General features: G+C 53.4%; 4 protein-coding genes and 1 long non-coding RNA gene across 10 annotated transcripts in view; 4 read left to right on the top strand and 1 right to left on the bottom strand.

The window, feature by feature from the left end:
• Positions 1 to 777: 777 nt before the first annotated feature.
• On the top strand, positions 778 to 6715 carry MAZ (MYC associated zinc finger protein). Of its 4 annotated transcripts, XM_078152548.1 has the most exons (7): positions 778 to 888; positions 1902 to 1988; positions 2117 to 2961; positions 3307 to 3370; positions 3655 to 3826; positions 4939 to 5178; positions 5583 to 5670. In XM_078152548.1, the coding sequence occupies exons 1-6, from the start codon at positions 853 to 855 to the stop codon at positions 5154 to 5156; spliced, it is 1422 nt and encodes a 473-aa protein (XP_078008674.1). In that variant the 5' UTR covers positions 778 to 852; the 3' UTR covers positions 5157 to 5178; positions 5583 to 5670. The 4 variants fall into 4 exon arrangements, with proteins under 4 accessions (XP_078008674.1, XP_020862482.1, XP_020862479.1 ...); XM_021006823.2 differs by lacking the exon at positions 4939 to 5178 and having other exon boundaries at positions 5583 to 6715; XM_021006820.2 differs by lacking the exon at positions 778 to 888 and having other exon boundaries at positions 1113 to 1988.
• Positions 6716 to 7890: 1175 nt separating this feature from the next.
• Positions 7891 to 12547, top strand: PRRT2 (proline rich transmembrane protein 2). 2 transcript variants are annotated; one of them, XM_021006825.2, is made up of 4 exons: positions 7891 to 7989; positions 9102 to 10176; positions 10639 to 10771; positions 11088 to 12547. In XM_021006825.2, the coding sequence occupies exons 2-4, from the start codon at positions 9166 to 9168 to the stop codon at positions 11096 to 11098; spliced, it is 1155 nt and encodes a 384-aa protein (XP_020862484.1). In that variant the 5' UTR covers positions 7891 to 7989; positions 9102 to 9165; the 3' UTR covers positions 11099 to 12547. The 2 variants fall into 2 exon arrangements, with proteins under 2 accessions (XP_020862484.1, XP_078008675.1); XM_078152549.1 differs by lacking the exon at positions 7891 to 7989 and having other exon boundaries at positions 8402 to 10176.
• On the bottom strand, positions 12418 to 15167 carry LOC144456807 (uncharacterized). Its single transcript, XR_013485906.1, has 2 exons — positions 15077 to 15167; positions 12418 to 13899 (listed from the first exon to the last, which is right to left on the bottom strand). It is a non-coding gene; the product is annotated as an uncharacterized LOC144456807 (long non-coding RNA).
• On the top strand, positions 13786 to 15552 carry PAGR1 (PAXIP1 associated glutamate rich protein 1). Its single transcript, XM_021006827.2, has 3 exons — positions 13786 to 14285; positions 14825 to 14907; positions 15151 to 15552. The coding sequence occupies exons 1-3, from the start codon at positions 13786 to 13788 to the stop codon at positions 15348 to 15350; spliced, it is 783 nt and encodes a 260-aa protein (XP_020862486.1). The 3' UTR covers positions 15351 to 15552.
• MVP (major vault protein) overlaps positions 15356 to 20706 on the top strand; it is a 38086-nt gene continuing 32735 nt past the window's right edge. The window contains exon 1 of one of the 2 annotated variants that reach the window (XM_021006813.2): positions 15356 to 15446. Coding sequence is in view for 1 of the 2 variants with exons in the window: in XM_021006812.2 (XP_020862471.1) it covers positions 15953 to 16008 (56 nt within the window). In the remaining variant the exon portion in view is untranslated. Of the gene's footprint in view, positions 15447 to 15862; positions 16009 to 20706 lie in introns of those variants that run through there. The other variant, XM_021006812.2, reaches the window with a different exon arrangement.

Raw genomic sequence — 20706 nt, 5'->3', positions numbered from 1 at the left:
CTGATTCTTGGGGGGGAGGGGGGCTCCCGGAGCCTGCCATCTGCGCATCTGCTCTCGGACCGGGTGTGGGGGGGGTGTCATCGCTGTGTACTAATTACTGATTATCTGTTTTCCAACATAATTTAACATTCGCCCCCTTTTCTCCAGGGGAAAGTCGTCCTTTTCGATGAAATGAGCGGGGAGGTCCAACGGCCGCCATCTTTTGGGGAGAAGAGGGGGAGGGGAGCAGCGACAATTGTAAATAAACTCCTGAGGGGGAGGGACGGTGGCCGAAACGCGGCAAAATACTTTTGTAAGGCCTGGAGGGCGACGACCGTTAGGCGCGTGCCTAGGATTTTCTCCGCCCCTCCCATCACTGCGCGCGCCCAACCTCGTTCAGCAAAGACAGCGACATGCGCGTGCGCGCGGAATAACGGCCGCTGGCGGAGAGAGGAGGGGGGGACTCGGTAGAGGGAGGGGGGAGCCGCCCCATCCCCCGCGTGCCCACCACCTGCACCATCCTAGGCCAATCAGCTCCTGTCTTGAGGGTCTCGCGCTAACGGAGGCTGGGGCAGCTGGGTGCCTCCCCTCCCCCTCCCGCTCGTGTCCCTCTCTCTCTTCCCCCTCCCCCCTGGACTCGCGCGCTCGTGCTCGCGCTTGCCCGAGACTCCGTGTGTGTGTCCTCGCGCCCCCCTCCCGCTCGCCCGCCCTCCCCGCGCGCAGTGTGTGCTTCGCTCCCCCCATCCTCCTCCTCCCATCCCTCCCGCCCCGCGCGCCTCCCGCCCGCCCTCCTCCTCCCTCTGGTCCCCCCTCCCCCCACCTCCTCCTCCCGCCCCGGGGTGAGCGCGAGCCGCCTCCCTCCCTCCCTCCGCCATGGATCCAGGCAACTGGAGCAGCTTCATCTTCCAGGTAACAACCCCCTCCCACCCCCACGCCTTCTCCTCCCCCCACCCCATCTCCCTCCTACACCCCTCCTCCCTTCCGTTCCACCCCCCTTCCGCGCGCCGGTGGCGCGCAGCTGCCCCCCTCCTTTCCCTCCCTCCCTCCTCCCGAGGCAGAGAGGGAGCGCGCGCGGCGGGGGCAGAGGCTTCTCCCTCGCGTCCCCCTCCCCCACCCACCCCGGGATTCCGCCGCAGCGTACCGGGCGCCCAGCCCGCCGCCTCGCGCCGCTTCCCGCGTCGTCTCGCCCTCCATTCCCGCTCCCTTCCCGGGTCCTGCCCCTCGGCCCCGCCCCCCCCTCGGCTCCTGCACCAGCTCCTGCTCCCCACCTGAGGGGACTTTTTCCCCCTTCCGCCTAGGGGGCGTTGCCTCTCTCCGCCTCAGCCTTCCGAGCGGGTGGGGTGGCAGTTGGTCCTCTCGGCTTCTGGGAGGGGATGTGGATGTGACTGTCCCCCAGCCCCCACTGCCCGGCGCGCTCCCTCAACAATGAGGGGAGGCGGCCTCCCCAGGTCAAAAACGATTGTTCTCTTGCAGTGAGGAGAGTGGTGTGCCATTGAGGGGGGTCGGGGGGCTGACCCCACAACCCCGGGCTTCTTGCCACCACCACCTGGCTTTTGCTGGCTTGCCTATCCCTTCTTCCGGAGCATATTGCCCTTTTGGCCAATTTTGAGGCAATTTATGGGGCCATATCCCCCCAAGGGGATCTGACCTTTCCCCCCAATTAAGGGGACGGGCACTTTCATGAGGATTACTCTCTTTTTTCCAGTTTTATTGTTTATATGACACTTTTAATCCAGGGAGCTCAAGAACCTGTTTTAAGGGGTCGTTACCCCAAGTACTCTTTCCCTCTCTTTCTAACACCCTACTGGCTGGAGGCCATGTTTCCTGTTTTCCCTTGCACCCTCCTGGCCCCCCCATTCCCTGTACTGGGATTGGATTCCAGGGGGGTTGGCAATCTAATGAACTCTTTTCCCCCACCTCAGGGTCACGCCCAGAATCCCCTGCAGGTTGGGGCTGAGCTTCAGTCCCGGTTCTTTGCATCCCAGGGCTGCAACCAGAGTCCATTCCAGGTGAGTACTCTGAGTACCAGGTGGAGGTTGGGGGATGAGGGGGTGCCCAGGATATTGGGTTCTGGGAAATCAAGGAGTGGGACACTTATGTCCCACACATTCTTTCCACTCCCTTCTTTCCCTCTCAGGCTGCCCCAGCCCCCCCACCGACTCCTCAGGCCCCATCCGCTGAGCCCCTCCAGGTTGACCTCCTCCCTGTCCTCGCTGCAGCCCAGGAATCTGCTGCTGCTGTGGCGGCAGCAGCCGCAGCAGCGGCTGCAGCCGCTGCTGCCCCCCCAGCCACTGCCACAGCTTCCACAGTGGACACAGCAGCCCTGAAACAACCCCCTGCACCACCTCCACCACCCCCTCCAACCTCTGCACCAGCTCCTGAAGCTGCACCTCCAGCTACAATTGCTGCTGCTACTGCCACAGCTGCTGCTGCCCCAACCTCCACAGCTGTTGTAGCTCCTGTAGCTACTGCTCTGGAGAAGAAATCAAAGAGCAAAGGGCCATATATCTGTGCCCTCTGTGCCAAGGAGTTTAAGAACGGCTATAATCTTCGACGGCATGAAGCCATCCATACGGGTGCCAAGGCTGGGCGGGCTGGCCCAGGTGCTATGAGGATGCCCACCATGGTGCCCCTGAGCCTCCTAAGTGTGCCAGCAACACTGGGCGGAGCTGGCGGGGGTTGGGGTGAAGGGGGTGCTGGGGGTTGGGGGGCTGGAGTTGGTGGAGGCGGCGTGGTGACCACCACAGCCTCTGGGAAGCGGATCCGGAAGAACCATGCATGTGAGATGTGCGGAAAGGCCTTCCGTGATGTCTACCACCTGAACCGGCACAAGCTGTCACACTCTGATGAGAAGCCGTACCAGTGCCCTGTCTGTCAGCAGCGCTTCAAGCGCAAGGACCGCATGAGCTACCATGTGCGCTCACATGACGGCGCTGTGCACAAGCCCTACAACTGCTCCCACTGTGGCAAGAGCTTTTCCCGGTGTGCACAGGGATGGGCCACCCACAATGGGGGGTGGGAGAGATGCCCATCAGGCAAAGAAGGCTTCCAAGGATGGGGGAGGAGAGAAGGTAGTTTCACTGTAATGAGGGCAAAAGGGAGAGGCCTCATCTAAAGGAGACCTCAAGAAAAGTACAAAGGGATAATCTCACAATGGGAAGAAGTCTTGCATGAGGGGAGGGACTTTCTGGGTAAATAACAGTTGCTGGACTTCAAAAAAGGATGTACTTTCTAATGGGAAGAAACACAGTACAGAGTAGGGGAAGTGGGATCACCCCCACTTTTAAGGCCAACTGCCTAACCCCTTCCCCTAACAAATTCCCCCAGGCCAGACCACCTCAACAGCCACGTCAGACAGGTGCACTCAACAGAACGGCCCTTCAAATGTGCGGTATGGAGACATTGATGTACTGCTACTTTTTCATTATTTAAACCCCTTTACACCTATCCAGACTCAGCCTCTCAGATCTTATTCTCTCAGAATTCTAATTTCTATTTGGCCTTTAATTCAATTCTTATTCCTTCTTAAAGGTTTAATCTTTTCATTCCTATTTGCCTATGGCTCTAAGATCCCATACTCCACGTTTCTGGGGCTTTGACTTTATCCCCCCATCCCCAGTACTCATCTCCTTTCTCTAATAGCTCTTAACTTCTCCTCTGACTTCTCTACCACAGACATGTGAAGCAGCATTTGCTACCAAGGACCGACTTCGAGCACATACGGTGCGGCATGAAGAGAAGGTGCCATGCCACGTATGTGGCAAGATGCTGAGCGCAGCCTACATCTCTGACCACATGAAGGTGCACAGCCAGGGGCCTCATCACGTCTGCGAGCTCTGCAACAAAGGTAGGGAGTGAAAGGGCTGGAAGGGACTAGAGGAAAAATAGCCAAGGATTCACTATACTGGTGAATTCCATGATAAAAGCTATAGACCAGCAAGGCTGTAGAAGAAGGGAATGGTTTCCTGATGTACAATTCAAAGGACCAATTGGTTTCCCCTTGGATAAATAGAGTGCAGCTGCATCTGGAGAGAGACACAGTAGCTTACTTAAAAGACCTAAAGTTAACAGAACCACATTTATGTTATCAGGGAGAAAACACAGCTTATTGCTAAGAAATGATGCTCCCATCTTCTAAGTCTTACTGAGGAAAAGATGGGGATGCAGTTACCTCTGGTAAGAAGTAGCCAAATAGAACAAACTTCATGGGAAATTGGGAACTGGTTTCCCTCAGTGTTAAGAAACAAAAGATGCAACTGCTTCTGCAAAGAGATACACTGAAGACAAGTTGACTGGATATAATGGGTCCATCAGTGTTTGGGGACAAACATGCAACAAATAGCGTTTGTGGAAGGACACACCAGACAGAGAATGCTAATCCCTCTGGGTGACAGTAACTGTAACTGGAATGGGGGGGTGGGTGATGGAAGAGCAAAGACGTGCATCTGAGAGATAATGCGGGCAGCTCTGGGGAAGAGTTATTTGTTGAGCAGAACAAGCTTCCTTTAAATGGAGTAAGTTTCCTCGGTAATTGGGAACTAAATTCTTAGGATTTGGGGGGTTGGGGGACACAGCCGTCTCTGGGGAAGGATACGTTCACTTAGAAAAAATGCCCTGAGCAACTAGGAATCCTGTCTCCTGCCACCTCTGGAGAGTGTTTTGCCAGTTGGGAAGAATAAGTTCTGTGGGTCCTAGGGAGAGAGATCACAGCTATCTCTGGAAAGGAGTTATTTGCTGAGTAGACAAAGTTCTAAGTTTGGGGAATGAAAAGAGAATATCACCTCTGGGCAGAAGGGCAGAAAATCACTACCTGAATAGAAAGATATTCCCCAGGTTGTTGGACATAGCTGACCTAACTATTAGTGAGGACTTGAGTCCTCAACCTAGGAGAACATCCCCGTCTCCGGGGTCTCCGCTTAGCTGACCCCTGTCCCTGTCCCCATCCCGGTCACCCCGTAGGCTTCACCACGGCGGCATACCTGCGCGTCCATGCGGTGAAGGACCACGGGCTCCAGGCCCCCCGGCCCGACCGGCTCCTGTGCAAGCTCTGCAGTGTGCACTGCAAGACCCCTACCCAGCTGGCTGGCCACATGCAGACCCATCTCGGGGGGGCCGCACCCCCTGTCCCTGGAGACGCCCCTCAGCCACAGCCGCCACCGCCGCAGCCCACCTGCTGAGGGGAACCCCTGCACCCACCAGGCAAGGCGCAGCGCACGGCTGGTGGGGCATGGGGGGTGAGGGGTGGAAAGGGATCAGAGGACCCCAGGGGTAGGAAAAGGGTACTTAGGAAGGCCCAGAGGGGCAGGATAGGGTCACTAGGGAATATAGGCTAGGGAGGAACTTGGGATAGGGAGGGCCTTTGAGGAGAACTTTTGAAGTGTCTCCAAGGGAAAGAAGACAGGCTGGAAAGAGAAAACCTGAACCTCTGGAGAGGGAGCAGGAAATGTGCAACGGCTGTGTCCCAGGGGAGGGAATGGTACAAGAAACAGCTTCCTAGGCAGAGAGGGGAAGCAGTTACAAGGGAGAAAGATCTTGGCACGGGTTCTACACTGATAACTCTTTCTCTCTCTCTTTTCCCCTCTTCCCCTCCCTCCTTGCTGCAGGTACAGGTGAGGTTTGTCCTATGGCAGCAGCAGCATCAGCGGCGGCAGCGGCGGCGGCGGCAGCAGCAGCAGTTGCAGCAGCTACCCCCACAGCTGTGGGCTCCCTTTCTGGGGCAGAGGGTGTCCCTGTGAGCTCTCAGCCACTTCCCTCTCAGCCCTGGTGAGCCCTGAGGTGGGGGTTGGGGTGTAGAGGAGAGGCCTCAGTCCCCTTTCTCCTCTCCCACCCCCTTCCCACCAACTCAGTTCCTTCTCCCACCAACAAAGGAGCCACCAGAAGGAAGGAGTTAAGAAATGTTTTCTTAGGGGAATTCACTAGATTTTAAACATTTGTTTCTCTTCTATCTCCCCTCTCCCTACATGAACCCCATTGTTCCTCTGGTGATTTGGGGGCCCCCTAAGCTAATATCAGGGGTGGCAGAGGACAAACCAGCTGTCTCATTGCCCTCTCTTCTCCATCGCCCTTCCCATGCTCTCCCAGGGATTTGAGAATCTTTTTCCTTTAAAGGTCCTTTTCCTTCCCACCTTTCCAGTCCGCTATTTGCCTACTGTCTGCTGCCCATCCCTGGGGAGTTGGTGCTGTTTAAATGGGGGGGGCGGGGTAAGAGTGTGGAGGAAGAAAGAAGGGAAATCAAAGATTCTGTCCTGGGTGTGGGGAGAACAGAGATTTGAAAGAAAGAGGCTGAGGTGAGGGGCAAACAATAAAGGACTCAGTGTCACAGGTGGAGGTTTGTTTGGGGTCCTTGGCCCTAATCTTATCCCTCTGGAATGTCTCATAAAGAAGACTGGGCAAGTAAGGGGATAAAACATTTTGGGGAGAAGGCAGAGTAAGAGGCAGGACCTTGGGGGAAGGGAGTAGGGTAAGTAAAGGACAGAATGAGAGGATAAAGTTTTGGGGGTGCCAGAAAATAAAGGTGCTTCCCGGGGGGGGAATGCAGCAGCAGTATTTCCCCAATCCCCTCTCATCTCAACTGTAGTTCTGTCCTTTTTTTTTTCAGCCTTTTTTCCCCTCCTCTCCCCAACAGAAATTGTGGCCCTAGCCATGACATCGTGTTCCTGTGTCCCCCTGCATGTTCCCCACCCCTCACCCCCTTCCTTTGCGGACCCCATTACAATAAATTTTAAACAAAAACAGATACCTGATTCTGGCTATTTGTCTCTTACCCCACTACCATCTTAATCACACACAGATGCCTACACCTGCCAAGCTGGGGTCAACAATAGCAGCCCCCACTGCTCTCCTCTATCCCTTTTCCTCCCACCCACCCAGACACCAGAGTCTATTGCTTTCCTTACTGTGGGCCCTGATCCCAGACTCCTCAGTTCTCTGTTTAATCTCCCTCCTCAGTGGCGGACACCAGTGGCTGCAGCCCAAATGCAGGGTGGAGCAGGGAGGATCCAGTGTCTGTGGCTAGCAAGCTCCAGGACTCCTAGGTCTCTGGGGAAATCCCTGCCCTGGAGAAGCTAATCGCTATTCAAGGCTTCTGCTAGATATTCGCGGGCTATCTGCTCCGTTCAGGGCAGAGCCAGCTCCCCCCAGCATTCCTGCCAAAGGGCATATCTTGGGACCCCACAGTCAAATACCTGCAAAGTCATGTCATCGATGCAAGCTGGAACAGTGGCAGGGCTGGGGAAAGTCTGAGAGCCCCAGGACCGTGGGGGGGGGGGTGAGGCCAGTGAAGAAGGGAAGTTGCAGTTGGCCCCTATGGACACCCAATTCCTGCCTTTACCTCCCCTGAAGCTTACCAGCCTTCCCTGAGGTGCTCCTCCACAGCCCCTTCACCTGCGCCCCACCTCCCAACCTCTTCCTTTTCGCGTTCTTATCACTCTCTCGGACCCTTCTCTCCCTGCCCTTTCCGTCTGCTCCTGGTCCACTTTTTTTGGGGGGAGGGGGACCACTCTCTTGCGCTCCCCTGTGGGTCCCTTCCGTCTCCCGCCGCCCATACCCTGATCCCGCAGCCTAGCCTGTCCCCCCTCTCCGGACACAGCCCTGGCTCCTCTCCCCTTCCCCCCGTGCCAGCCTCTCCCGTCTGGTCTCACACCCCGCACCGCAGCCCTTCAAGCTGAGGGAGGGGGAAGGGAAGTTCGGCGACCGTTGGGCTGGAGCGGGGCGCGAGGGCCTGGGGGGTCGCTGGGTGAGCAGGGGTGGGGGCGCGAGGCAACCTGCTGGTTGCCAGGGTAACTCAGGGCCCCAGCGCGCGAGGTTCCCCCGAGTCCAGGATGGGAGGGGAGGCGATGGAGTGCTGGGGGGCGGGGGCGGCGCGCGCAAGGCGGGGTGGAAGGAGGGAGGGGGGAACCGCTGCCTCGCTCGCTCACTCGCTCGCTTGCTTGCTCCCTGGCTGCTGCAGCGGCGGCGGCGGCGGCGGCGGCGGCAGGAGCAGCCCCCAGGGCTCTGGGAAAAGAAGAGGAGGTGAGCAGAGAGTGTTATGCGGAAGGGCCCGGGGGCCCAGGGGGTAGGAGTAGAAGAGATTCACTGTGTGAATGTAGGGTGCATGGACTAATGGAGCCCCCGCGCAAGAATGCGGGGTCCCTGCGGGTGGTGGGGTGGGGGAGAGAGAGGTGCCAGGGTTCTGGATGGTGACTTGAGGAGCTGGAGGGAAAGGGTGCATGTGAAACCAAGATACTAAGATAATGTAAAGGCACGGGGATCTGAGGGAGAAGCAGCAGGGAGGGTGGCGCTCCCCTGGGAGAAGAGACTGGAGAGAAATGAGGAAGGGATTCCCCCTTCCCTAGGGGAGGGGGCTCCATACCCACGCAGTAAGAAAACCACCAGTCTGAGTTGGGGGGGAGGGGAGGGGTGTGAGGGAAGGGAGGGAAGAAGGGATGGGGAGAGTTACCAAACAAGGGAGACTGGAACCAGTTTGAGGGAGAATGGAGGAAAGAAGGGAAAGCGTAGAGCGAGACAGAAAGGAAGAGTGTCCATTTGTCTGAGAGTGGGTTCATCAGCGTGCCTGTGAGAGACTGTATTTGGTAGGCAAGGCGGTGACTGCTGCCTGCTGCTTATGGCTCAGCGTCTGGGTCTGTCTATGCGTGTCTGCATCTCTATCCGTGGCTGAGTTTCCCTGGATGACACAGGGGAGGCGGCCCTGAAGAAAGTGGGTGTGGGTGGAGAGCTGAAGGAAGGCTAGCTTTCTGCTCCTGGCACCCAAAGGGTTAACCCAGATGTGAAGGGGAATCTCACTTTCTAAGGTACCCCATCATCTTCCTCACTTCGAGAATCCCACAGGCAGCAGCAGCACCTCCCCCACCTTAAACCCCACCTCACTGCTGTCCCAACTGGAAGAAAAAGTCTCAGCTCTTTCCATTACTTACCCAAAGCTGCTAGCCTGCCCTCGAGCTCAGAGGAAAAAGCATGGACCTCTTGAGGCTGAGGTATTTCCCTCTGAGTTTGTTGACACTTGGCCATTACCTTGCCCCTCTTCAGAGTCAGAGGTGCCTCCATTCAGAGCCAGCTGAGGCTCCTGGGCTCCATGTTCTACACTTTCCCTTCCCCAGACCCAGCTGTGTCTCCTCTTATTCCAGGATATCCTGTTGCTGCTCTCTCCCCTTCCCCCACTATCCTATCCCTCCCCTTTCCCATCTCAAGATGGCATCCAGTGGCTCTGATGGGGCAGAGATGAAGGGGGATGAGGAGGGTACCTCAGCCCAGGGCGAAGGGACTGGAACAACTACTCCTGGAGCAGAGACTACCCTTCCCCAGCCTCCAGCTGGGGCCCAGGACATCACAGAAACCACCCAAATGGGTTCAGAGTCCACCAGACCCTCAGATGAAGGCCCAGAAGTGGGGACATCCCCTGAACAGGCAATAAAAACTTTAGAGGCACTAGAAGGGACTCCAAACCCAGCCAAGGAAACAGACTCCATACCAGACCCAGGAAGTTCACTGGCAGAACAGACCCCTGGAGCAGACTCACATCCTCAGCTAACACCAGAAACCTACAAAGAATCCATCCTAACCCAAGAAGGGAGCAAAAAGCCAACTGAAGAAGGGAGCATAGAGCTGGCCCAAGAAGGAAGCAAAGAGCCTGCCCAAGAAGGGAGCAAAGTGCCCGCCCAAGAAGGGAGCAAAGAGTCTGCCTCAGTTCTAGAAGTAAGCAAAGAACCATCTCCAACCCCAGGCCCAGAGGCAGAACAGGCTAAGCAGGAGCCAGTGTCTGACTTCAGGCCAGTCCCCCAGCCCACATCTCCTGTCCAAAAGGCAGTGCCTATCTCCACAGCCCCTGAGGACCTAACCGAGGACCTGATGGAGAAACAAGAAAATGGGGCAGTAGTGCCAATAAAGGCTGGAGAGGGAGACAAGGGCACAACTCCTCAGCCCCACTCTCCTCCTCCACCCAAGGGCCCTCCAGCCAATGGAGCACCCCCAAGGGTGCTACAGCAGTTGGTGGATGAGGAGAGAGGAGTTGGGGGGCATGGTACAAAGCCTGGCTCCCCTAGAGGCAGCCTGAGCCGCCAGCCCAGCTCCCTGCTGGGGGGGCCAGGAGTTGAGGGGGGTGAAGAGATCCCAAAGCCACGTGACTACATCATCATCGCCATCCTATCTTGCTTCTGCCCAATGTGGCCTGTCAACATCGTGGCTTTTGCTTATGCCATCATGGTGAGTCCTTGGGAATCCCCACCTTCTCTCTGCCCTAGCTCCCTTATATTCCAGTTCAAGTGCTCCCCATGAAACCCCAAGGATGAGGGTGATGAGAATTGGAAGGAGGGTGTTTCTTATTTCTGGGCCACCTCCTCATGGACCCTGAGACCCCTATCTCCAAAAAATTCTGGGCCTCTTCCTTTAGATTTTCGTCCATTTATTCCTCTCCTTTGATCTCATCTCTCCTGGGCCCTTGTATCCCAGAAACTTTCTCCAAAACCCTCTACTTCCCAGGGAGGGGTAAAGGGGAAAAAATAGGTTTTTGACCTTATACTGATGATCTATCAACCTTTTCTTCTTCTTCTCTCTCCTCTCTATACATTATGACTGACACTCGGGCTGAATAATGATGGTCACCTGATCCTCACCACCTTGTTGGACCCTCACCATGATCCTCAATGCTGTTGGTGACCACCCCAGTCTCGGAACAGTCTACAGCAGGGTGATGTGGATGGAGCTCAGCGCTTGGGAAGGGTGGCCAAGCTGTTGAGTATCGTGGCATTGGTGGGTGGGGTCCTCATCATCATTGCCTCCTGTATCATCAACTTTGGATGTAAGTATGAGCTTGGGTTGGTTGGGGAATGGGGATGGGGATGGGGTTGGGGATGAAGAAGGGGCTGGGTGAGTGGTGGGTGTTTATGGTAGAGCCTGGAAGCTAGAGAATTGAATGGGTGGAGAGGGGTTGGTTTTCTTTGAAAGACTGTGGCTCTGTGGAAATAGAGCTATATTTGAAGAAAAGTGGAACTGGTTGTTAGTGGAGGTCTAGCATCACTAACCTCATGTACCTACTCTTTCTCTCTCCAACTCTCTCTCTCTCTCTCTCTCTCTCTCTCCTCCCCCATCCCCATCCCTTTCTCTCCTCTGAACAGTATTTAAATGAGAGGCTCTATCCTGTGCCCCTACGACTTTTTCTTCTGAACTACCAGGGGTCCATCTCTTCCCTGGGGTGAGACCTAATGATGGCCCCCACCATCAGCCCTTGATCCTACAGAGACCAAGGGAGCTGGAGAAGGGCCTTGTTTACAGTATTCCTTTCCTCCCTTCTTCCTCCCCACTCCCACCTCATTCACCTCTTCCTGCCCTTTTTCTAGCCTCTCTGCTCACCTGCCAATCTTCCCTTTTTTCCTTCTTTCCATCCTTGTCCACCTTCTCTTACTCCCTCCCCTGTTTCCCTTATTCATCTTCCTTATTTTGTTTCCATATTCTCAGCCTCCTTTTCTTTCTCTTCATGGCCTCCTCCCAACATCTCTTTTCTTTTCATCATGTCTTTCCCAGTCCCAATCTACCCTTTTTTCTCATTTCCCTTTCCATAAACTTCCTCAATTTCTTACCTTCCCCCTTGCCCTTTCCTGCGCATACTACAAACTGAATAGACTGAAGTGGGGGCTGTGGTGGGTGACCTGACCCTGTTCCCCATCTCCAGCTGAACAGACTGATCTTTTCGAAAGCCTCCCCTCCTCCTTCCCTCATAGGAAGGGGTTGACAGGGGCTCTGCCCAGTTCAAGTTGGGGAAGGGAGTGATGGTGGGACAACTTCCTGGGAATGATATGCAAAAACAAAACCCCAGCCTATCTCTGACTGTTCATTCTCTTCAAAGACAATTCCTGGGAGCAGACTAAGGGTCTACCCTCCCAGATATCTCCCTGTGAATCAGTATGGGGAGAGAGCTGCATTGAGGGGCATGAGGGGACGGGAGGGGGGTGGGCCTTAAAGAGTCTTCTAATTTCACGGAGGGGTGGGGGAGGGGGGAGAGGCCCGGGGTGCATTGCTGTTTGGTCTGTGATGCCTGTTCTACTCACATTCCACGCATGAGGGAATGGAACTGGGTCGGGTGATTTCTAACCTGGGGGCGTGCTGGCCCAGTCGAGTCACCCGGGCGCTGTGCCCTAGTCCACATCCCCCTCCCCTGGCTGCCAAAAGGAGAGGATTTTAACAGTTTATTTATGTATTAGTTTATTTATAGGGGGAGGGTCGTGCCATTCACGTGCTTTGTAAGAAAAAAAAGCCAAAAAAAAAATCGGACCAAATGCCCAGAGGCTGAGCTCGAAGCCTGGGCTTGCAAGGGGCGTGTCCTCGTAGATTTTTTAAGCGGACAAGGGCGACTTTGCCGCACAAGGCGGGGCAAGAGGTTTGGGGCGGGGGTGGGGGTGGGGAGCTACCCAGCCCACTTGGCAGAGAAAAATGTTTTTTCCTTTCTTAAAAAAAAAAAGTGTGTGCGGGGAAACCCATGGATCTAAAAAAAAACTCACAAAATTATCTTACTAGTTACCCATTTTGTATGGAGGATGCTGCATGAATCTGAACACCAATAAACTGAGATTGTGCATGAGATGTTGCTCCCTCAGCTTCTTCTGTCCATCTGTCCGTCAGCTCCCGCCGCTGCCTCCCTCCCCCACCCATAATCAGCCTCTAGGTGGTCCTAGGTATATCCTACTCTCAGAACTCAGCTTCCCTGCAGCCCCACCCCTTTTCTGAGCCTCAATTTCCTCAACTGGAAAATGGGTATGGTGATAACATGCTCTGCCTGCTTCGTAGAGTTGCAGTGAAGACAGCGCTTTGCAAAGCCTAAAGCGATACAGAAAAGTGTGGGATGACCGGTCGGTTCTCACTCCCCTCTTAAGAGCCTTAAGACATCTAGCGTCTCTGGAAGTCGAACCCGAAAGGGGGGGAGGGCGGGAAAGGAGGAGGCGCAGGGAGAATGATTATGCCTACGCCAAGCAGGTTTCGTGCGGTGCGCACGCGCGGCCTTGGTGGCCATCTTAACTCCTGGCAGACGCCAGACTAGCAAGATTACGGGGTTTTTCCCTCTCATCTTCCGGACCTCGAGTCCTAACTCCAGGCGCATGCGCCTACTATGGCCGGAGTTGGGGGGTGATAGGGGTGTGGGTAAGGGTGCTGCTGCAGGTGTGTATCGGATCTCCTCGCGCTCGGGACAGGAACGCGGGTGGACGTCGCGTGGCAGTGGGGGTTGGTCCCGAGATCGACTTCGCGGGGACCTGTGTGGATGCGCGAGCCACGGTCGCTGGGGCGGAGAGTTGGGAGGGAGGTGGAGTTAACGTGGGAAAAGCAAGCGCGCGCGCGCGCGCATGGACTCTTCTAGCTCACCGGCCCATCCCCCAGTCCTGTCCGTGTCCGACCCCGGGGGGAAAAGGGGGAAAGGCAGGAAGCTACATCTCATCTAGGTGTGTGGCCTTCTCTCCCGAGATGGCTTTATAAACTGGGGGTGGGGACGTGGCTTTTTGTAAAGAGCTACTTTTCCTCTCCCCTACGCTTTGAGATCCCAGGGGAGAGTCCTGAGGCTGAGTGAAGACCGTGGAGGTGGGGGTCGGGGTGGGGGCGGGGAACGGAGAGAGACGAGGGGTGCAGCGAGGCCTTGTGTTGTCAGCCTGGAGATCCCTTTCAAGATTCCCTTGGTGGATCTTACTCTCTTGACTGGGATTGGGAATCCCTATTGTTGACTCACCTCCCCTTGAGGGCAGGCCAGTGCCTGGATGGCCCTCGGCCCCCTGAGCTGTCAGTCATTGTAGGGCTTCCTCCCCTGCAGCTCTAGGGCCCTAGCCCAGGGCCATGGAGTCCTTGGCGGTGACCAATGCAGCGTTGGAGCCCGGGGAAGGGGAGGTGACTTCTGGCCTGGAGGCTCTGGCTGTGGAAGACCCTGCTGGGGCCCCTGCCCGGACTGACCTAGCCCAGGAGGCAAAGGAGGAGGGAAGGGAAAGGGCCAGAGAATTAGTCCAGGTGGAGGTGGAAGCACAGGAGTCCGCCCTTGAAGAGGCACAGGTAGAACCAGCTGGTACATCCGAGGAGGAAGAAGAAGAAGACGAAGAAGATGAAGGAAAAGAAGACTGGTGTGTGCCTTGCAGTGATGAAGAACTAGAGTTACCCCAGGATGGGGAACCCTGGATGCCACCCCCTGCTGAAATTCGAAAACTCTATGAGCTGCTGGCCACCCACGGGACTCTGGAGCTCCAGGCTGAGGTTCTACCCCGAAGGCCTCCCACACCAGAGGTCCAGAGTGAAGAGGAGAAATCAGATGAAGAGCCTGAGGCTGAAGAGGAGGAAGAGGAAAAGTGAGTGAGTGTAGCAACCTCCTGATACATGGCACCAAAGGAGAAGGGATGGGAGGGAAAGGGCTAGATAAGAGTAGGGTATAGGCTTAAGAGGAAGCTATAATAATAGCTGTTATTTATAGCGAACCTGCCATGTGCTTTACAAACATGATCTCATGTGATCCTCAAAACCGGGGGAAAGGAGTAGGTTCTATTATGATCCCCATTTACAGATGAGGAAACTGAGGCAGACAGATTAAGTGACTTGCCCAGGGTCATACAGCTGGTGTCTCAGGCTAGATTTTATCTCAGTTTCCTAACTCCAGGACCAATACTCTATCCACTTCACTTATAAAGCAGGGTAAATGCCAAGGAATAAAGAACAGAGCAGGAGGGAATTGAGGGGCAGAGATGAAAAAGAAATACAGAAAGCAGATTGAGGAAAAAAGCGGAGGGTAACCCCCACCTAGACACTCCCTATCCCATCTGCACCCCTGCACTGGGGTGTTGAACAAAGGAAGGGGCCCAACAACCCTCTCTCTCTTTTGCTGGCCCCCCAGACCTCATGTGCCCACAGAATTTGACTTTGATGATGAGCCCATGACGCCCAAGGATTCTCTGATTGACAGAAGACGTACCCCAGGTACGGAATTGGGGAGCTTGTGTGGAAACAGGAGGGGAGGGGAGCAGGTGGGAGGTTCAGAGGGAGAGAGCATTCTTCCCCCCAAGCCAGCTAGGCGTAGTGCTGCGCCCCCCCCCCGCCCCGCCCGCCACCCCAAGTGCAGCGGAGTTTGTGTAACTTAACTACTCACTCTCCGGAGCCCCTAGCGGTAGCCGGGCAGCTGGGCGCGGGGTCCTCAGTCTTCCCATCCGTGCGCTCCTCCAGGGAGCTCGGCCCGGAGTCAGAAGCGCGAGGCCCGCCTCGACAAGGTTCTGTCCGACATGAAACGGCACAAAAAGCTGGAGGAACAGATCCTCAGGACTGGCCGAGATCTCTTCAGCCTGGACTCGGAAGACCCCTCACCTTCGACCACTCCCGTCCGACCCACTGGAGGAGGGCTTTTCTTGAGGCAGCGGAAATACTGAGAGAACAGGGGCAGCCCTCTGCAGCCCCCAGAGCGCGAGCGCGCCTGGCACGAGGCTGGATGGAGAAGGAGCTAGCGACCGGAGGAGAGCTACGTGGTAGGGGTGGACCATGTTTCGGTGGCTGTTTTTGTAACTGAGTAGTTACATTCTAGGGTTTTTTTATGCCAATCTTTAGTATCCAAATAAAGACTGTGCAGCTGTCCCCCTCGCCACTCCCCTTTATCCCCTGACGACGGAGAAACTCAGTTCAGGCCGCTTTGCAGTTCTCTCCCCTTCCCCCTCCACTGGGGGCGGGGGGGGGGAGGGACTTGGAAAAGTAAGGCCCCAGTATTCCTTGGGAGTTGGGTTCAAGAGACTATCAACCAAAACTTTGGCTCTTCCTCCCAGGCTCCCAAAATTATGGGTTTAGGAAGTGGAGCCCTTTCCATCAGAGGGTCGGGAGTGTCTCGGTGGAGTCAGCTCCTTCTTCCGACCCGTGCTCCGTGAGCCCTTTAAATGCTCCGGTCCCACCCTTCCCCTTCTCTGGGCTGGGACTGCTAGGAAGTCTATAAAAGCAGACCGGGGGAAAGTGGAGGGGGGAAAAGTCCTGCGACTGTCGAGGGATGAAACGTTGGCAACGCCAAAAGCATCTCCTGCCCAGTGGCTCTGAGACCCCTGCGTAAGTGCCCCTCTCCCCTCTTTCCGTAAGGAGTCTGTTAAGGCTGCGTAGGGTGGGGGTGGAAGACCGCTCTATGACCCCTAGCCGGAATCCTGGGGGTGCCCGGGAGACCCGGGAAATGTTCAGAGAGCAGCAGCCTAGAAGGGCGTGGCCCAGGTGAGCTAGCCCTCTTCTCCCTTCCCCACCAGCGGCTGGTTTTCTGAATCTTCCCTTTACGGTGCCTTTCGTGGGTTCGATGCCATGGCTAAGGAAGGCTCTCGGGCGTTGTTGGGGCTTCTCCCTAGCAGCCCTCTAAAGTTCCGGAAAGGGCACTTGGCAGCAACCAGAACAAGTGGGTGTGCTGATGGGAAGAGGTCTTGGGGGTCCACGGAGAAGTGCCAACCTACCGAGTCCGTAAAAATTACCTCCAGATGGGAGTGCCCCTAGCCCCTGTAGTAGAAGAGCATTCTCATCTCTTACCCGGAACTAGGCTTAGCATTCCCTTTCGGTTTAGAGAGCTATTTAGTGCTGTCCCCACCCCGGCCTCTTACGGACTCTTCCGCTTGGTTCCCTGGCACACTAGACCAGATGTCCCTTCTGGGACTGGCCTGACTGAGAGGAACGCAGTCTGTCCAGCAAGCTCCTACCCTTCCCTCTCCTACAAGGGTTCCGACTTTTGAGGTCGGCTTGGCCTCTGCATCCCATTCTGGGAGCTCTGGGACTGTACCAGATTAGACCTCAGGACACTGGGGAGGCTATATATACACCCACAGATTTTAGCAGTCTTTCGAGCTAACTTCCTCATCTTACAACTGGCCTCAGATCAGCCCCTCTGGACCCAAGTCTTTGGAGAAATGAGTGTTTCTGGACCCGCCCTTCTAATCAGGCGCTTCAGCCTGGATTCATTCTGGTATTCATGATAGGCTTGCCAAGAAAAAAGCAGGAAGCAAAATAAATGGCCTGGAAACCAAAAACGACCTTTTGAAATCTCATAACTTGATAACTGGGAGGGACCTTAGAGATTGTCACTTGCCTTTTGCAGATAAGGAAACCTATCTAAGGAAGAGAAAAAACCATGTTCCTGGTTTCAACTCCTAGTCTTTCCCCCAATCCCCTCAATGGGCTTCTCAGGGGGTTTTTCACTGACAAGTCTTAATAGTTAACTCTTACTTATTCTCAAGGAGGTGCAGTGGATAGAGCTGGGGACTTTGAGTTCAAATCTGGCCTCAGACCCTTAATAGCTATGTGATCTGGGGCAAATCACTTTACCTCTCTCAGGTTCAGTTAATTGCATCTTCTTTACGGGGTTGTTGTTAGCTATTATATATTAACTATAATAGCTATTACTAGTTATAATTTTTTGTTGGTTAGGCCAAATGGAAATACCTGCCCCCAAAATAAAAGCATATTGACATAAATGCTACCAGCATTCAACAGATATACCCAAAGTATCTATTATAGATACAAAGGCGAGAAAAATAAGAGTTTATAACATGTAATACCTTTCAAAGGAAAGTAATAAACAAGGTGCTGTTGCACTCTAGGGGTGCTGGGAGCCCTGAAATTCTAGGGAAAAAGGCAAGGATTCCGCCTTGAAAGAATACCACTCAAGCCTTCAGACAAGCTTTATTGGTTTTTTGTTTGTTTGTTTGTTTTAGGCAGTTGGGGTTAAATGACTTGCCCGGGGTCACATAGCTAGTACAGTCAAGTGTTTGGTCTGGGGTTAGATTTGAACTCAGGTCCTCCTGACTTCAGGGCCGGTGCTCTATCCCCTGCACCACGGTTTATTGTTTTGCCAGTAGAAGCAGCAGGACTTTTAAGAACCAGCGAATTTGTGACACTTGTATTGCTTGTATTGCGAGTGGGCCAGACTGTTAAGTTATCTGAGCAATTTAATGGGGGCAGGATGGACCTTGTATACAGAAAGACTGTGGAAAGATCTGGATGTGATCAAGGAGTGGCCAATGGGCTGGGGTGACTGGGAGGTAACAGTAAAGGGGTCTAAATGGAATTAAGAAGTGTCGAAATAGGTTGGGCCAGATGCAGACAATGAGGGCCACATTGAAAGGACAGTTAAAAGGATCATACTGGGCTGGGTTGGGTGCCTCAGGCAAATGCCAGAGATTTCTTTCAGGGGCTTTGGGATCCTTTTAAGGGTCCAGCTTGAATCCCATACCCTATCAGTGTTATTAAAAGTAGTTCATGGATCTTTCAACAAAAGTTGAGTAAAGCGTCTATTGTGTGTACTGGGTGCTAAAAGAAAGAGAGCAAGAGAAAGTTGACCCAGCATTAGAAGATAAAGAAATTGATTTGGTCAAGAAACATTTATAAAGTACCTACTATGTGCCAGTACTCTGTGCTCAAGATACTAATGGGAAAAAAAATCCTTGCTCTTGAGGGACTTCCTGGGGAGATAACATAAAAACAACTATGTACAAAGTAAATTGGAGCTAGCTAGCACTGGGAAAGACCCCTGTGGCTGGTGAGGTTTGAGCTGAGACTTTTAGGGAAGCCAGGAGACAGGAGGAGAAAGATTGCATACCGGGCAATTGGGGAAAGACAGTGAAAAAGCACAAATTAGGAAGATGAGTGTCTTGGGCAAGAAACAGCAAGAGGCCAATGTCTACTGAATTTTAGAGTTAGATGGAAGCGAGTAAAGTATAAGAAGGAAAGGTAGGAAGCAGTTTGTGAAAGTCTTTAAAAGCCAAACAGAGGAATCCTGGGAGTAACAGGGAGCCATTAGACTTTGAGTTGGAGGAGGGGGAAGGGGGTATCAAACTTACACTTTAGAAAAATCACTTTGGTGATTGAATGCAGGGTGTACTAGAGTGGGAATAGACTTTAGTTAGGGAGACCCACCAAGAAGCAGTAGTTCAGGGTGTGTGTGTGTGTGTGTTTGTAGTTTGTCCTTCCTCCTCAAAGACCATGACATGAAGAAGATGATGAAATGACTTGCAATTTACTTTGATTTAAGGGAGGAATGGAGGGCTGTGCAAAGTGACCAGCTTCACTCTCTCTTCTAGAACCATTTGAGTCCATTGGCCAGATGAGGTGATCAAGGGCCTGCCCTGGGGTGGTGGGTGTGAAAGAAGAGGAGACTGGACAGATAGGAGAGATGTCACAAAAGGTAGCAATGTCAGGACTTGGCAGCAGATTAGATATGTGGGAGGTAAGAGAGAGTGAGGGATTGGATTTGGTACCTAGGTTGTGAGCCTGGGTGACTTGGAGGATAGTGTTACTTTTTATAGTAAAAGGCTAGTTAGGAAAAGGGGAAGGGAGAGAGATACTGAGTTTAAGTTGTCTATGGGACATACAGTTCAAGATGTCCAGTAGGCAGATGGAGATAGGAGTCTGGAGTTCAGCAGGGTGTTTCAGATATTTAGTAACTGTGTGACCCTACGCTAATCCTTATGAAGGATCCTTTTCCTTGAAGGGAGTATCTCTTCCTCAGCAAAATGGGGGTAAATGGTCCCCAACAGTATGGGGGTAAGCCTTCCCTTAAGTCAGATGAATTTGAAATGGAGACAGAAGTCTGACTTTTGGGGCAGTCTTCCACAAAGCTAAGAGTCAGGGTCCTTTCTTGATCTGGCTGGTTTCACTAAAACACTATGATGGGTGAAGTCTGAAATAACTGAGGAAATAAAGGTTCAAGCTTCCAAAGATATCATTTTATTAAGCAGTGCATGCCAATTGCATAACAGATCAGGACCAGACTTCCTCAGCTTGCCACTGGACCCTGAATACAGGGGGAGATGGATTTTTATGCATTAAAAGAAAACAACAGGATATAAACCAGGATACAAGATTTTTGATTTCTGATCTGATATCTAAGTGGAGGAAACATTAAGGACTTCCCAAGTTAGGTAGGGGAGAATGAAAAGTTGAGATCTCCTGAAAAGAGGTTTCTCCCTCTCTTCCAGGTATTTTCAACGAAAGGAAAAATGGAACAATAACTGATGGACCAATACTGGGCCAGTTTTCCAATTTGCTTTAGATGTATAATTATGAGAAAGCTCCCTGTACCAATCTTCAGATCTGACTGGGTTTCTGGTCAGCATAGCCTAGGTCCTTAGTTAAGGGTCTCTAAGCAGCAGGTAGAGGTAGTCCAACTTCTCAGCCATAAAGGACTAGGTTTAAATAATGCAAGATAGAAAATGGACTAAACCCATAATTGAATAGAAAGGGAACTGAGCCAGATCCAGAATTAAGTCATAAGATGGACTCAGTGGTTCTATCTGTTCCCACATCCTCACCTGTCAGATAAGGGGGCTAGATTCAGTGGCCTCAGCAGTCCTTTCCAATAATAATTCTATGAGCCTGTGAACCTTATCATCATAGTTTACTGTCACATATAGGGCCTGTCATCAAAGTTCCAGGTACGGTGTGAGATCCAAAGGGTACAGTTACTGAATGGAGTAAAATGAAGATAGGTTTCATGGAAAAGGGGCTGCCTTTGAATTGGGCATTAGTGTAGGAGGAGAGATTCAACAGGCAAGGAAAGACAGAGAAGGCATCCAAAGCGTAGGAAATAGTATAAACAGAGGATTGGTAATGAATGAGTAGTGTATATTTGGCCAGAACTGATGAGCTTCAGCTGGGGTGAAGGCTAAGGCTCGTGCCAGGCCTTGAATAATAGAAGGGATTCAGACTTTACCAACATGGAGCCACTAAAGACTTTTGAACAGAGTAAGTGACCTGTGATCATTGATTTGGAGCTGG

The sequence above is a fragment of the Phascolarctos cinereus genome, unplaced genomic scaffold (assembly GCF_003287225.1).
Source record: "Phascolarctos cinereus isolate Bilbo 61053 unplaced genomic scaffold, phaCin_HiC Scaffold_4;HRSCAF=312, whole genome shotgun sequence".
NCBI classification, from domain to species: Eukaryota; Metazoa; Chordata; class Mammalia; order Diprotodontia; family Phascolarctidae; genus Phascolarctos; species Phascolarctos cinereus.
The sequence above is the reverse complement of the archived record's forward strand: the minus strand, read 5'-3'. Positions and strand labels throughout refer to the sequence as shown.

What these genes read in the sequence shown, in the direction of transcription:
- MAZ (XM_021006820.2), top strand. Translation starts at nt 1,698, where the DNA reads ATGACACTTTTAATCCAGGGAGCTCAAGAACCTGTTTTAAGGGGTCGT. An exon ending in AACGGCCCTTCAAATGTGCG is followed by an intron (nt 3,371 to 3,654) that starts GTATGGAGACAT and finishes TCTCTACCACAG; the next exon opens with ACATGTGAAGCAGCATTTGC. An exon ending in CTGCGAGCTCTGCAACAAAG is followed by an intron (nt 3,827 to 4,938) that starts GTAGGGAGTGAA and finishes GTCACCCCGTAG; the next exon opens with GCTTCACCACGGCGGCATAC.
- PRRT2 (XM_078152549.1), top strand. Translation starts at nt 8,932, where the DNA reads ATGGACCTCTTGAGGCTGAGGTATTTCCCTCTGAGTTTGTTGACACTT. An exon ending in CTTTTGCTTATGCCATCATG is followed by an intron (nt 10,177 to 10,638) that starts GTGAGTCCTTGG and finishes TGACCACCCCAG; the next exon opens with TCTCGGAACAGTCTACAGCA.
- PAGR1 (XM_021006827.2), top strand. Translation starts at nt 13,786, where the DNA reads ATGGAGTCCTTGGCGGTGACCAATGCAGCGTTGGAGCCCGGGGAAGGG. An exon ending in GAAGAGGAGGAAGAGGAAAA is followed by an intron (nt 14,286 to 14,824) that starts GTGAGTGAGTGT and finishes CTGGCCCCCCAG; the next exon opens with ACCTCATGTGCCCACAGAAT. An exon ending in TGACAGAAGACGTACCCCAG is followed by an intron (nt 14,908 to 15,150) that starts GTACGGAATTGG and finishes GCGCTCCTCCAG; the next exon opens with GGAGCTCGGCCCGGAGTCAG.